Raw genomic sequence first — 11,605 nt, 5'->3', positions numbered from 1 at the left:
AAACTCCTATCCACTCTTCCTTCCCACTACCCTACTAAACTCCCCACCGAACCTACTCAACACCGTCCGTGCCGTTTGCCTGTAACATATCTTCCCTGGAGGTTAGTCCCCAGCAGTAAAAGAAGTGCTGGAGATCCAGAAAAGCAGGAGTCACGGGTTCCCATGACAGCAAGGACTGGATCTGCAGGCAAGAGGGAAGCGGTGGCTCTGGGAGAGCAGCCTGCGAGTTCTTCAGGTGCCTCTGTCAAGGCATCTAGGGTCTGAACCTGGCCCTGCCATCCAGCAGCTGTGTGACCTTTGAAAGTCACTCGAGTTCTCTGAGCTGCTTTCATCCTCTATAAAGGGGCAGGGGAGTGGCAGCGGGTCGGGTGATACCTAAATCCTTTCCAGCTCCATCATCCAGTGCTTTCAGTGAGTTGAGTCTCTCCTGTGTGAAAAGGATCTGGAATGAAAATCATTTCTCCGTCGAACTCCTGCTGCGCATCCAGGACACCCCCTTAATCCTCACGATGTTCTCTCCCCCACTAGAGTCTCCGCCATCTTGCCAGCATGTGCACGTGAACTTTTTTCAGAAAGTTTAAGGAAGGACAATCTCTCCTTGAGAGTGACAGCACCTGTTAGTGATTTGGGGACCAGAGGAAGTTTGGTGTTATCTCCACACTCCCCCTTCCACTAAAGGATGTCTGGAGGGGGCAGGGACTTGTCATCCAGCATCCAGCCCAAAAGCAGCTCATTTCTTCCACCCCTTTGAACAAAGGGAATCCCTAATGCTCTGCCACTGATGGTAGCGACACTTGTGCCCCTCTTTGAGCTTTGACTCCCCATTTTTATTCTTGTCACTTCTTATATTACTATAGAGCAATTTACAGCTGCCCCCGACGCTCAGGCTTACTTTTACTTCCCAACCCCATGAGTGAGACTAACATTCCTATTTTCCAGATGAGGAAACGAAGTCTGAGCACCACTAAGGGGCTTATTTGAGGCCACACAGGTGAGCAAGGGCCACGTGTGGAACCAGGCCTGCCCCCTAGTCTGGGACTCACCCTCCCATGGCTGAGCCTGTGTGGATGGGACCATGTTCCTGCACCTGTCAGCACCCCGTTTGCAGGCCCCTTAGTCCTCAGCACCTCTCCCTCCCACAGGGCACACTGAGGGTACACTGGAACTTGATCAGCCAAGGGCTCAGAGAACCCCTGCACACCTGGTCGAACTCCTTCTCCAGAACATCAGCCACACTGACGAGAGCCGTGTCTGTCCTGGCAGGAGCCTGGCTCCAGGGCTGCCCCTCTGCTCTGCTCAGAAGCCCATTGCTTCCGAGATTAGAGAACCCAGTGTTCCTGACCAAATCCCCTTTACTTCAGGCCACTGAGCTGAGTTTCTGAGGAGAAACACTGTCCCCTCCCCACCCTGGGGAGGCAAAGACATCACTTTTTCCCAGAGGTGTCAGCACCTCCCGCAGACACTGGGGCTGGAGTGTTTGCACATGGGGCCTGTGCTCTCTCTCTCAGAACAGTCTCAGAACCCAAGCCCAGCCTACAATTGTTGTCTAAGCCTGGAGGACGCAGTGAACCATCAGCCTTTTGCAAGATGAGACATTGACCTTTATTATGGGCCCAGGGGGGCACAAGAGCAGAGCATGCAGAGGACCAGGCAGCACCCTGGCCATCAGGCCGCAGGCGGGTAACAGTGGGCGTCCACAGCAGCACTGGCAGTGGCCTCACGTGCTGCACTTCCTGGGGTTGCACGTGCACTGCATGGCGTTGAGGACCTCATGGTAAATGACGGAGCCATTGGTGCAGCGCAGGGGCACATGCATGGGCTGCTTCCGCGTCGGCGAGCAGCAGGAGCACTGCTCCTCCACATCCTCCATGTCAATGGAGTACACGGCTTTGCTGGCACATTTACCCTGCAACGGAGCAGAGAGAGGAGAGGCATGGCGATGGTGGAGAATCTTGGGGTGTGGAGAACTCAGGCAGCCTGCTTCCGCCGCCTGCCCTCCTCCAAGCAAGGCAGCCCTCGCCTTGCCCAGAGAAACCCAGGACAGCTGGGCAATCTGTAAGGGGAGACCTCAGGGAGTGCCTCCATCCGATGGCACCGTCACACCCACACCCCCTCACTGCAGCTCCATGCCTGTTTGATTCTCCTTCAGGAAATGTAGCCCCCATCTTCCAGAAATCACTCTCCATTCTCTTACGGGACTTGTTATGTCTTTCCTCAGTGTTTTTTCTTCTGGGGTCAAAATTTCCCAGTTACTTCAATAACACAATTGCTTTAAAAAAAATTGCTTCCAGTTCCTTTCACTTCTCCTCTCTGTGACTTTTCCAGATCCTTCTAAAATATAACTAAAGAGATATCTCTAAACAAGGAGACTCAGCCCTCCCCACCCGGGCCTCAGTGAAGTCGGGAGCTCCTCACCTGGCAGTAATGAATGTCCACTTCCTCTTCGGACTGGCAGTCTCCCACTTTGACATACTGCAGCGTGGCAGTGATGTCCCTGCATTCGGGCGTCTCACCTACAGGACAGGGGAGAGGAGAGACCTGGGGCCTGGCTGGGTTCTGTAGAACATTGTCTACCCAGTTCCCTCACTGGGCTGGAAATAGGTCAATTTACTAACCAAATCACCAGACCCAGCAGCAGGGAGGGAATTCAGTTGTTCTAGTTCACCTCAGCTGCTCCCTGCCCCTCATATTCAGAGATATAGTTGTTGCTGGGTTTAACTCACTTAATGGGACAGCTTTAATTGCAAGAGGAGCCTAGAGTCACTGTGCTTTGAGGATGAAGATGGATGAGACTTGCTTTTATATAATTGTAGACTCTCAAAACCGTAATGACTGGAGCCATCCTTCATGCTTATAACATATCCAGAAGCTAATGGGCGATGAAGTAGCCAATAAATATGATAGCTATCCATCCCTGCCTTTGGGTCAAGGAAAGGCAAAGGTCCTGGCCATGTGAGGGCCCTCACTGCCTCTGTGGGGCCCCTTGTGGAGTTTCCCTTCAGGTATAGCTGTCTCCAGGTAACCGGCATGGGTTTCTTCACATACAGGGCTAGTGGCATTCAGATCTGAACCTCTACTTGGCCACCAGAGAACTCAGATTTAATGCCAGCTCACCATTCCTTATCCAAACCCTGGGAGCTTTCCATTCTTGGATGCCTCCAAGTCTAAATCACCCCTAACTACACATTAGCCTGCTTCCCAGCTTCCAAATAATTCCAGTTTAAAGTGAGAGCCTACCAACTCCATAAGAGGATGAATAAGGAAAACACATTTAGGCCAAGATACTCTCTTCTTTCGCTGTAGATTTAAATCTCTGAGCATGGCTTACTTTCCCTATGAGGAGTCGCAGCCTCCTGAATGAGCTGACCAACAAAGGGCCCTTGTTGCTAGTTTTGCAGGTAACAGTCTCCTAACCAAACTCCATGTGCAGCGCGCCTAGAGAGAATTCATCTTCTCTGACAGTTTCCTGACTCCACGTTCTTAACCCATTCATACAGGAATCACAGAAAGAGATGCTTTCAGAGTGCCTTTCCTCAGGCTGCAGCTTGGTCACAGCAATTACAGGGACTGTCAGAGTAAGCCATCAAGAAAAGAAGGAATGATGGAACACTGGAGGTAATTCATGTGTTCACTCATCCTTTCTCTACCCAAAAATGAACATGAGCCCATGAACCCAAAACCAAAAGAAAAACTAAACTAAAAACAAATATTAGTCCAGGAAAGTAATTCTATATTCTGAGAATACAGCGTTAACACTGGGATTCTGAAAGTTACTTGTGCTCACGAACACAAGAATGTGTGCTAAGAATGCCGTCTAATGTGCAGACGTCTTGAGCCCGTCTCCAAAGCTCCTGCTATGAGCTATTAAGACCAAACAGTGTAGCATCACTACAAGGTCAAGAGGAGCTGAGAGTGAAGAGAGGAGGTTAATGCACTGAGACCCGCCTTATGAATCCTCGAGAGGACTCTATGTTCCCTGCAGCCCCCACAGCTCACAGTGGGGGGCTAACGTTGGCCAACGGGTGGCTCCCCGTCTCTTCAACATAACTGTATGACACTCAGGGAATAGATGTGTATTGAGTGTCTGCTCTGTCACGATCAGGGACCAAGGGTGCCTGTCTTCAAGGAGCTCTGGTTGGAGAGAGAAGAGATTCTCTCATGATAGGACTATGGACAACCCAAGACTCTATGAGGGCAAAGGCAGATAAGAGGCTAGAGACAATAAGGAGTTTGGAGGAAAGAGAGGAGAGACTGTATGACAGGCATTGAAAGGGGACTGGAGCAAGCAGCAGCCTAACGCCACTCAGGGAGGGGTGGCACTTCCCTGCAGAACTGAACATAATGACTGGCCAGTGATCAAGAAGTATCTTTCTAGAATAAAGCTTACTCCACAGACCAGTCCCTGGACCTGGTCTCATGGGTTTCAAGGGACAAGCTATGGGTAATGTGCTTACATGTGTGACAGCAGGTTCCTGGGACGCTCATGATTTTCCCCTAAAAAACAGCAAAGTCCCACATTAGGCACAAATAGTGGTCAGATTACAAGTCCCTCTTCAGGCTGATTCTTAGCTCTGGACTTAAGCCCTGAGCCTAAGTTCCCAGACGTAACCTGTGTTTTCCCATCACAAACGTGAGCAGAATGACCACTCTACCTGACCAGGCTGACACAACTTTGATTATCCTGAATTCTCCTCCAACTGAGTCATCAGGGTCATCATTCCCACGGGAGACTGGAATTCAGTTTGATCTCTCACCTTCCCATTCAAGGGTCACAGATTCAGTCTCCCCCAAAGGAAAGGTATTTTTTAAAGCATCATATAGTGCAGAGAGTCTGTCTCTCCACTGGGCTTTGATTTTGTAATTTCGTGGATTCTTAAACCAGGTCAGGGACCTCCCTTGGACACTAGGAAATCATGTCAGAGCTGGCCTGCATGCTGTTCAGAAGGACTCTGTTCTTACAGTCAAAGATGGAGACAGTCAAGTGGAAAGCAGGACCTGAGCTCCGACTACTCACTCCCTCGGCCAGGCATTTGTGTTCATCGAAGGGCGGGCAGCTCATGATCCTCTTCTCCCAGACGTACTCTCCTCTCTCACTGACCTTGCAGAAGTGACTATCACAGCCATCCTGGAGCATCTCATCACGCTGAAAAGAAATAGGGGAAGTAGGTAGAGACAGTGTTTGGGTTACAAAGCCGCTTCAAACTGTGACCTTGACTCCTGGGAGTCGTTGAAACAATTTGGAGGACTATGGGACAAGAATGAGACAGTATGAAGTCTCCATACCCAGAACCCAGAATAGAGGTGGAGTCCCAGTTTTACGACTTATTTACTGTGAATAGGGCTGCATAAATGTGAAGAGTCCCCAAACTCTCCTGAAAGCTTAAAAGCTTAAAGAATTAAGATAGAAAGAGGGTAAACTGGTTAATCAATAACTGAACTAGAGGTGAACTAGGGTATCACCGCCCAGCCCTACCAGCTAATTCTGGCTTTCATAGGTCAGACTTTGTTTCGCCCTGATTGCCTGTCCAGTCTCATAGACAATCGAGGCTGGGGAAAACCTTAAAGATCAGCCAACTCCAAATCATGGGGCCATACACCACCAACTACACTCTTGTCAAGAAAAGTGACAAAGTAACTAAATCAAAGAGAAAATTCTGTACCTTCTATAGATTATCCATCTTCTTTATAAAATCAGAAATAGGTGGGAAAAGAAGCCAATATTGACCCAACCTTAGTCCCTCTCTCTTGAGGAACAGATCCCAAAATAGGAAACCAGATGGTGATATGAGGGAACTCCTAAGTTCAACTTGCTCCCACCTTCAGTGTCATGGTCTGTCCTCCTCTTAGCTGAATGGTGCAAGCTGTAGGCAGACATCTCCCACAGCATTCACCTTGAATCTTCTCTTCCTTGTATCCCTGTATCCAGGAGAAAAAGCAGCCTTAGTTAACCTCCCCACACATCCCAATTGTAAATAGGCTTTTTTTCCAGCTTCTTATCTCTCCTATTCAGCAGTTTCACCTAGAGTTCAGAAAGTCAACATCCAACTCTTAACCAACCTTTGTCAGTTCTAAATCCCCTAGAGAGCGTTCCTTGTCCCTACATATGTATCTTACTCAAGTTCTAGCAGCCAGACCTATTAAATTAGACCTCTCTCCTGAGCTCCAGGTTTATAAATTGTTTACTTGACAATTGTGTATCTTATTGTCATCTCAAGACAGATACAGAATGCAACTTGATTTTCGTCCCAAATCTCATCCTTCTCCTGCCTTACCTATCTTGGTAAATGGTTTCATTACTCAGTTGCTCAAACCAGAAATTTGGGAGTCATCCTTGACTTCTCTTTTTCTCATCCTGCCACTCATCACCAAATCTCGCCAAAAATGCATTCAAACTCATCCACTGCTTGTCATGACCAGTGTCATCTGTCATCGCCTAGTCCCAGCAATCATCATCTACCACTGGACTCTGGTAATAGTCTTAATTTGTCTTCCTACCTCCATTCTTGTCCCTGTACTGTAGGTCTCCACACAGCTGCTAGAATGACCTTCTTAAAATATAAATCTAGTCATGTCACTGTCCTGCTTAAAAACCATCAGTGGAGTTCAGCTTCTAGCAATGTCAGAGTAGCTTATATTGGACTGACCCTCTGCAGATAACAATTATAAATTCCTGAAAAAATATTTGAAACAATTGTTTAAAGGTATCAGATGGCAAAAATCAGAGATAAACAATACGTTATTTGATTCTTGAAAGAGGAAAGCATAATGGACAAGAATTATGCTTAAATGGCTTTTCCAGTGAGAGCAATCTGTACAGCACTGGACAGCTGGAACTTGGCCAGGAAATTATAGTTGTATTTGCCTGAGGAGTCAGAGGACAGAGCTTGAAACTGCTGAAATAGCTGGAAACTAAAGGGAGAAACCCCAGAAAAGAGGAAGTCAGGAAGGGAAAGCCCCCAAATCTGCATATAAATTCCCTTCAAATCCTTGGTTGGTCCCTGTATTATATATGCTCAGAAGAGCCTACAAAGAACCCAAGGACAAAATAGTCGGACAGCTGAAAGAGCTGGGCAGAAATTTCAGCTGCCACACACCACGGGGGAGCCAGAGTTTGGAGTGTGAATCCCACCAAGCAGAAGAGGCTAGATAAACACCTCAGGTTTCCATTGAAATTTCAGAAGGATCAAGCCTTTGGAGTAAAGACTATGTCTTAGGACTAAAATATTCACCCCTGGACTCAGAGAAATATTGAAATAGACCCTCCCTAAGGTAGTTTAAAATCTAGCCTTCTTTAGTTCAAGGTGAACCAGCACTAATCTAATCACCTGCTAGAAGCAAACTTAATGTTCATCAGAGGAAACAGCAGAACTGAGACTCTTCAACACATCTTCCACCAGTGTCTAATACACAGTAAAAATCTTCATTGAAAGGAATGGAAAAATTTGATCTTCACTCAAGAGAAAAATCACTCAAGAGAAATAGACACACAAGTAACCCTGATATTGCAATTAGCAGGCAGGAATTTTTAAATAATTATGATAAATATGTTACAGAGTCTAGAGGAAAAGATAGATATAATGGGAAAAGAGATGGGGAAGTTCAGGAGCAACTTGGAAACTTAAAAAAAAAAAATCAAATGGAAATTCTGGAACTAGAAACATGGTACCCTAAATCAAAAACTCAATGGATTAGATTAACTACAGAGAAAAAAGGATTGGTGATTTTAAGACTGATCGATAGAAACTGTCCAAACTGAAGCACAGGGAGGAAAAAAGATTGGAAAAAATATTCAGAGCCCCAGTGACCAAAAGAACAGTATCAAGTGGTCTGATATACATGTAATTAGAGTTGCAGAAAGAAAGACAGGAGAGAGAAAATGGGGCAGAAAAAAAATTAAAGAAATAGCTGAAATTTTTCCCAATTTGATCAGAAAATCAACTCTCAGGCCCAGGAAGTTCCACGAATTCAAAGTAGGAAAAGTGTAAAGAAAACTAAAACTTATGAAAACCAAAGATAAACTGTTAAAAGCATCAAATTGGAGGGAGTGTGAGGGGTGGATACAAACAACAATAAAAATGGCAGCTAACTTGTCATCAGAAACAATGCAAGCCAGAAGACAATGAAATAACATATTTAAGGTGGTAAAAAAAAATAAAATAAAATAAACCCTTCCACCTAAAATTCTATATTCAGTAAATAAAGGCAAAATAAAGATATTTCCGGCTAAATGAAATCTGAGAAATATAATGCCATTTGACCCACACTAAAAGAAGTGCTAAAAGAAGTTCTTCTTTAAGTTGGAGAGAAATGATATAACGTGGAAATTCAGATATACAGGAAGGAAGAGCACTGGAAATTATAAATATGTAGATAAATATGAAATACCATCTTTAGTTCTTTTCTTAAATTCTATGAAAGAAAATTTACTGGTCAAAGAAAAAATAATAGCAATGTCTTGTGAATTTATCTCATGTAGAAGTAAACCGTGTGACAACAAAAGCACAAAGTATAGGAGAAAGAGCACATTATGCGTGCAGTGGGATATTATTCAATCAAGGTAGACTACGATAAGTCCAGCATGCCTATCATAATCTCTAGAATAACTATCATTATCTCTAGATCAAAATATTCTCTATTTTCACTCGTGATTTCTTCTTTGACTCATGGATTATTTAAAAGTACTTTATTTAATTTCCAAATTTGGGGAGGGAAGTGTTTCTAAATACCTTATTGTTACTAATTTCAATCTAATTTAATTGTGGTCGTAGAATACACTCTATATGGTTTCAAAGTCTTGACATTTATTGACTTTTTTTATGGCTCAGATTTGGGTCAAGATAGGTGAAAATTCCACGTGTATTTGAGAAGAATGTGTGTCTGCAGCTTTGGAGTGTAGTAGTATATTATTCTCAATTAGGTCAAGTTGGTTGGTATAATTTTTCAAATCTTCTCTGACCTTTCTCTCTACTTATTTTATCAATTACTGAGAGAAAAACATTAAAATTACCAAATAAATATATGGATAAACCTATCTCTCCCTCTAGTTCTGTCGATTTTTGCTTCATGTACTAGAAACTCTGCTATTGGGTGCATACACATTTAGGATTCTCACGAAGGACCTACACTTTTATCATTATGAAACAACCTTCTGTATTTTTAGTAAGAGTCCTCATCTTAAAGTCTATTCTGTTTCGTATTAATATACCTATCTCGGCTTTCTTATTTTTAGTATTTGCCTGGTATATCTTTTTCCATCCTTTTATTTTCAACCTGTCTGTCTCTTCAAATTTAAAGAGCGTCTCTTGTAAACAGCAAACTAGTTGGCAATTTCCATTTTTAATTGGGATTTTGTTATGCACATTTATATTTAATGTAATTATCAATATGGTTGGGTTTAAACCTATCATTTTGCTGTTCATTTTATTTGTTGTCTTCTCTGCTATTTGTTCTATTGTTAATTCTTTTCTATATTCTTTTGGTTTAATCCAGTTTGTTTTGGTTTTTTGTTGTTGTTGTTTTTTGCTGAGGAAGTTTTGCCCTGAGCTAACATCCATTGCCAATCTTCCTCTTTTTTGTATGTGAGCCACCGCCACAGTACAGCCACTGACAGACAAGTGGTATAGGTCCGTGCCCAGGAACTGAACGCAGGTCACTGAAACAGCACGCCAGCCAAACTTAACCACTAGGCCACTGGGGCTGACGTTTTAATCAAATTTTTGTTTTTCTAGTATTTTATCTCCTCTATTGGCCTTTTAGCTGTATTTCTTTATGTTACTATTTTAGTGGTTACACGGGTTTATACATTTATTAAACCTCATCAAACTGTATACTTAATATCCATGCATTTTATTGCAGGTAAACTACACCTCATTTAAAAAAACAAATTTTACAAAAATTTAAAAAATAAGACCTTCTATGGCTTCCCATTGCATTTAAAATAAAATCCAATCTCCTTAGTATGTCCTATAAGGCCTGACATGGCTCTTTCCTAATTTTCTGACCTTATCTTATACCGTTATCCGCTTGCTCTCGACCATCCACCCCCGTGCATCTTCTAGGACCATAAACATGTCAACCTCCTCACCTGAGAGCCTTTGCATGAGCTGTTACCTCTGCCTCGAATGCTCTTCCCCATGCTCTCTACAAACAGCTCTTTCTTGTCCTTTAGTAATCATTTTAAATATCATTCCTCAGAGAGGTCTTCCAAGACACAACGCACACACACAACACTCTCTCTCTCTCTCTCTCTCCATAACACTTAACACAACTTGAATTTTTCATTTGTCTGTTTATGGGTTTTGTCCCCCCCGAGAGGCAGATAAATTCCAACTCCATCTATGCTGCTCATCACCCTATCCCCAGCGCCTGGCGCGTACCAGCCAGTCCTCCGTTCACAGAGGAGAGGGTGCAGCTAGGAACCCCTTGACAGTGGCTTAAAGTGAGAGTCCTTCATTTACATCCACATTGGAAAAAGCAGCAGCTTCCAGACAGCAGGATTCCACTGTCTTGCAAAAATGCCCCCAAATCTGGGAGCTGACATAGGGTAATCAACTTTTTATTTTGCAAAGTAACAGTATTTTAAACAAAGTTAATAAAATAAAAAACCAAAAAGCTATCAGCTGTCTCATCATTGCAGTAAAATTACAGCTCTTTTAACTCTCCCCAACACTCCAAAAACAAGAGGAAGACAAGAATCTCAAAAATTTTTTAAAGAATAAATTTAGTTATGTGGGAAACCTACTATGCTGTCATTCTTTTTCTAATTTTGCCACATTTAATAATAACCACTTAGAGACTCCTTCACTGGGGTCTTGAGAGTTCTATCACTCTCCCAGGTCAGCTGGGAGCCCCGGGCAGAAGACTTGGTCCTCTCCACATGGCTCCCTTGTTCACTGCGTCACATGGGCTGAACGCCCCCCACCAGCAGGCAAGGTTTGGAGGCAGTAAGCTTGCTTAGAGATGAATTTGAACAATTTGCTACTCCTAAGTCAACCTTCTGAACTTGTCTTCAGGGTGCAGGCAGTAAAGAAAGCAAGTGAGTACAGAGCTCAGACAAAAACTGGGCCCAGGCCACACATGCCCCTGGGAAAGATACCACTGGCAGTGTTTCACCCGTGAGCTTTAACTGTGTTTTCAAAAATGCACAATTCCCGGAAAGTATAGGACCGAGGTAAACGGCAGAGGAAGAAAAGAGTGAATATGAGTGGCCACAGCCAGAAGGAAATCAAATAAGGCTGAAATCAGGCAAGATTTCACGGGAGCTTGGATTTGGGGATTTTTTAGTGAGTGTTAGGAGAAGAGACCAGGAAATACCCTCCCTCCACTCAGCAGGCTCAGGAGAGAAAAATGCACAAAACCTTTACAGGAAAAATGAGGGGGTGGGGGACAAATGGAGGAGGGGGTTGCAAAGGAAGGGACAGGGGTGGTAGAGGCAAAATCCACCCTCCAGAGAGGCAGAGAGCAAGAATAGGAAAAGAGAGAGGGGGTCGTGGGAGGAGAAAGAAGAGGAAGAAGAGGAAGAGGGGAGGAGGGTAAGAGGAGAGGGCAATGACTTGGGAGGTGTGGTGCGGAGTTGGGAAGGAGGGACGACGGGAGAACGAGAGGG

General features: G+C 44.3%; 1 protein-coding gene across 1 annotated transcript in view; it reads right to left on the bottom strand.

Annotated features, from left to right (window-relative positions):
• Positions 1-1,578: 1,578 nt before the first annotated feature.
• VWF (von Willebrand factor) overlaps positions 1,579-11,605 on the bottom strand; it is a 159,186-nt gene continuing 149,159 nt past the window's right edge. The window contains exons 48-52 of the mRNA XM_046661799.1: positions 5,818-5,916; positions 5,015-5,143; positions 4,455-4,494; positions 2,416-2,513; positions 1,579-1,906 (exon numbers count right to left, since the gene is read on the bottom strand). Of these exons, the coding sequence (XP_046517755.1) occupies positions 1,718-1,906; positions 2,416-2,513; positions 4,455-4,494; positions 5,015-5,143; positions 5,818-5,916 (555 nt within the window). The 3' untranslated portion in view covers positions 1,579-1,717. The remainder of the gene's footprint in view (positions 1,907-2,415; positions 2,514-4,454; positions 4,495-5,014; positions 5,144-5,817; positions 5,917-11,605) is intronic.

Source organism: Equus quagga, chromosome 1, assembly GCF_021613505.1.
Source record: "Equus quagga isolate Etosha38 chromosome 1, UCLA_HA_Equagga_1.0, whole genome shotgun sequence".
NCBI lineage: Eukaryota > Metazoa > Chordata > Mammalia > Perissodactyla > Equidae > Equus > Equus quagga.
This window is presented reverse-complemented; position numbering and strand designations above follow the sequence as displayed.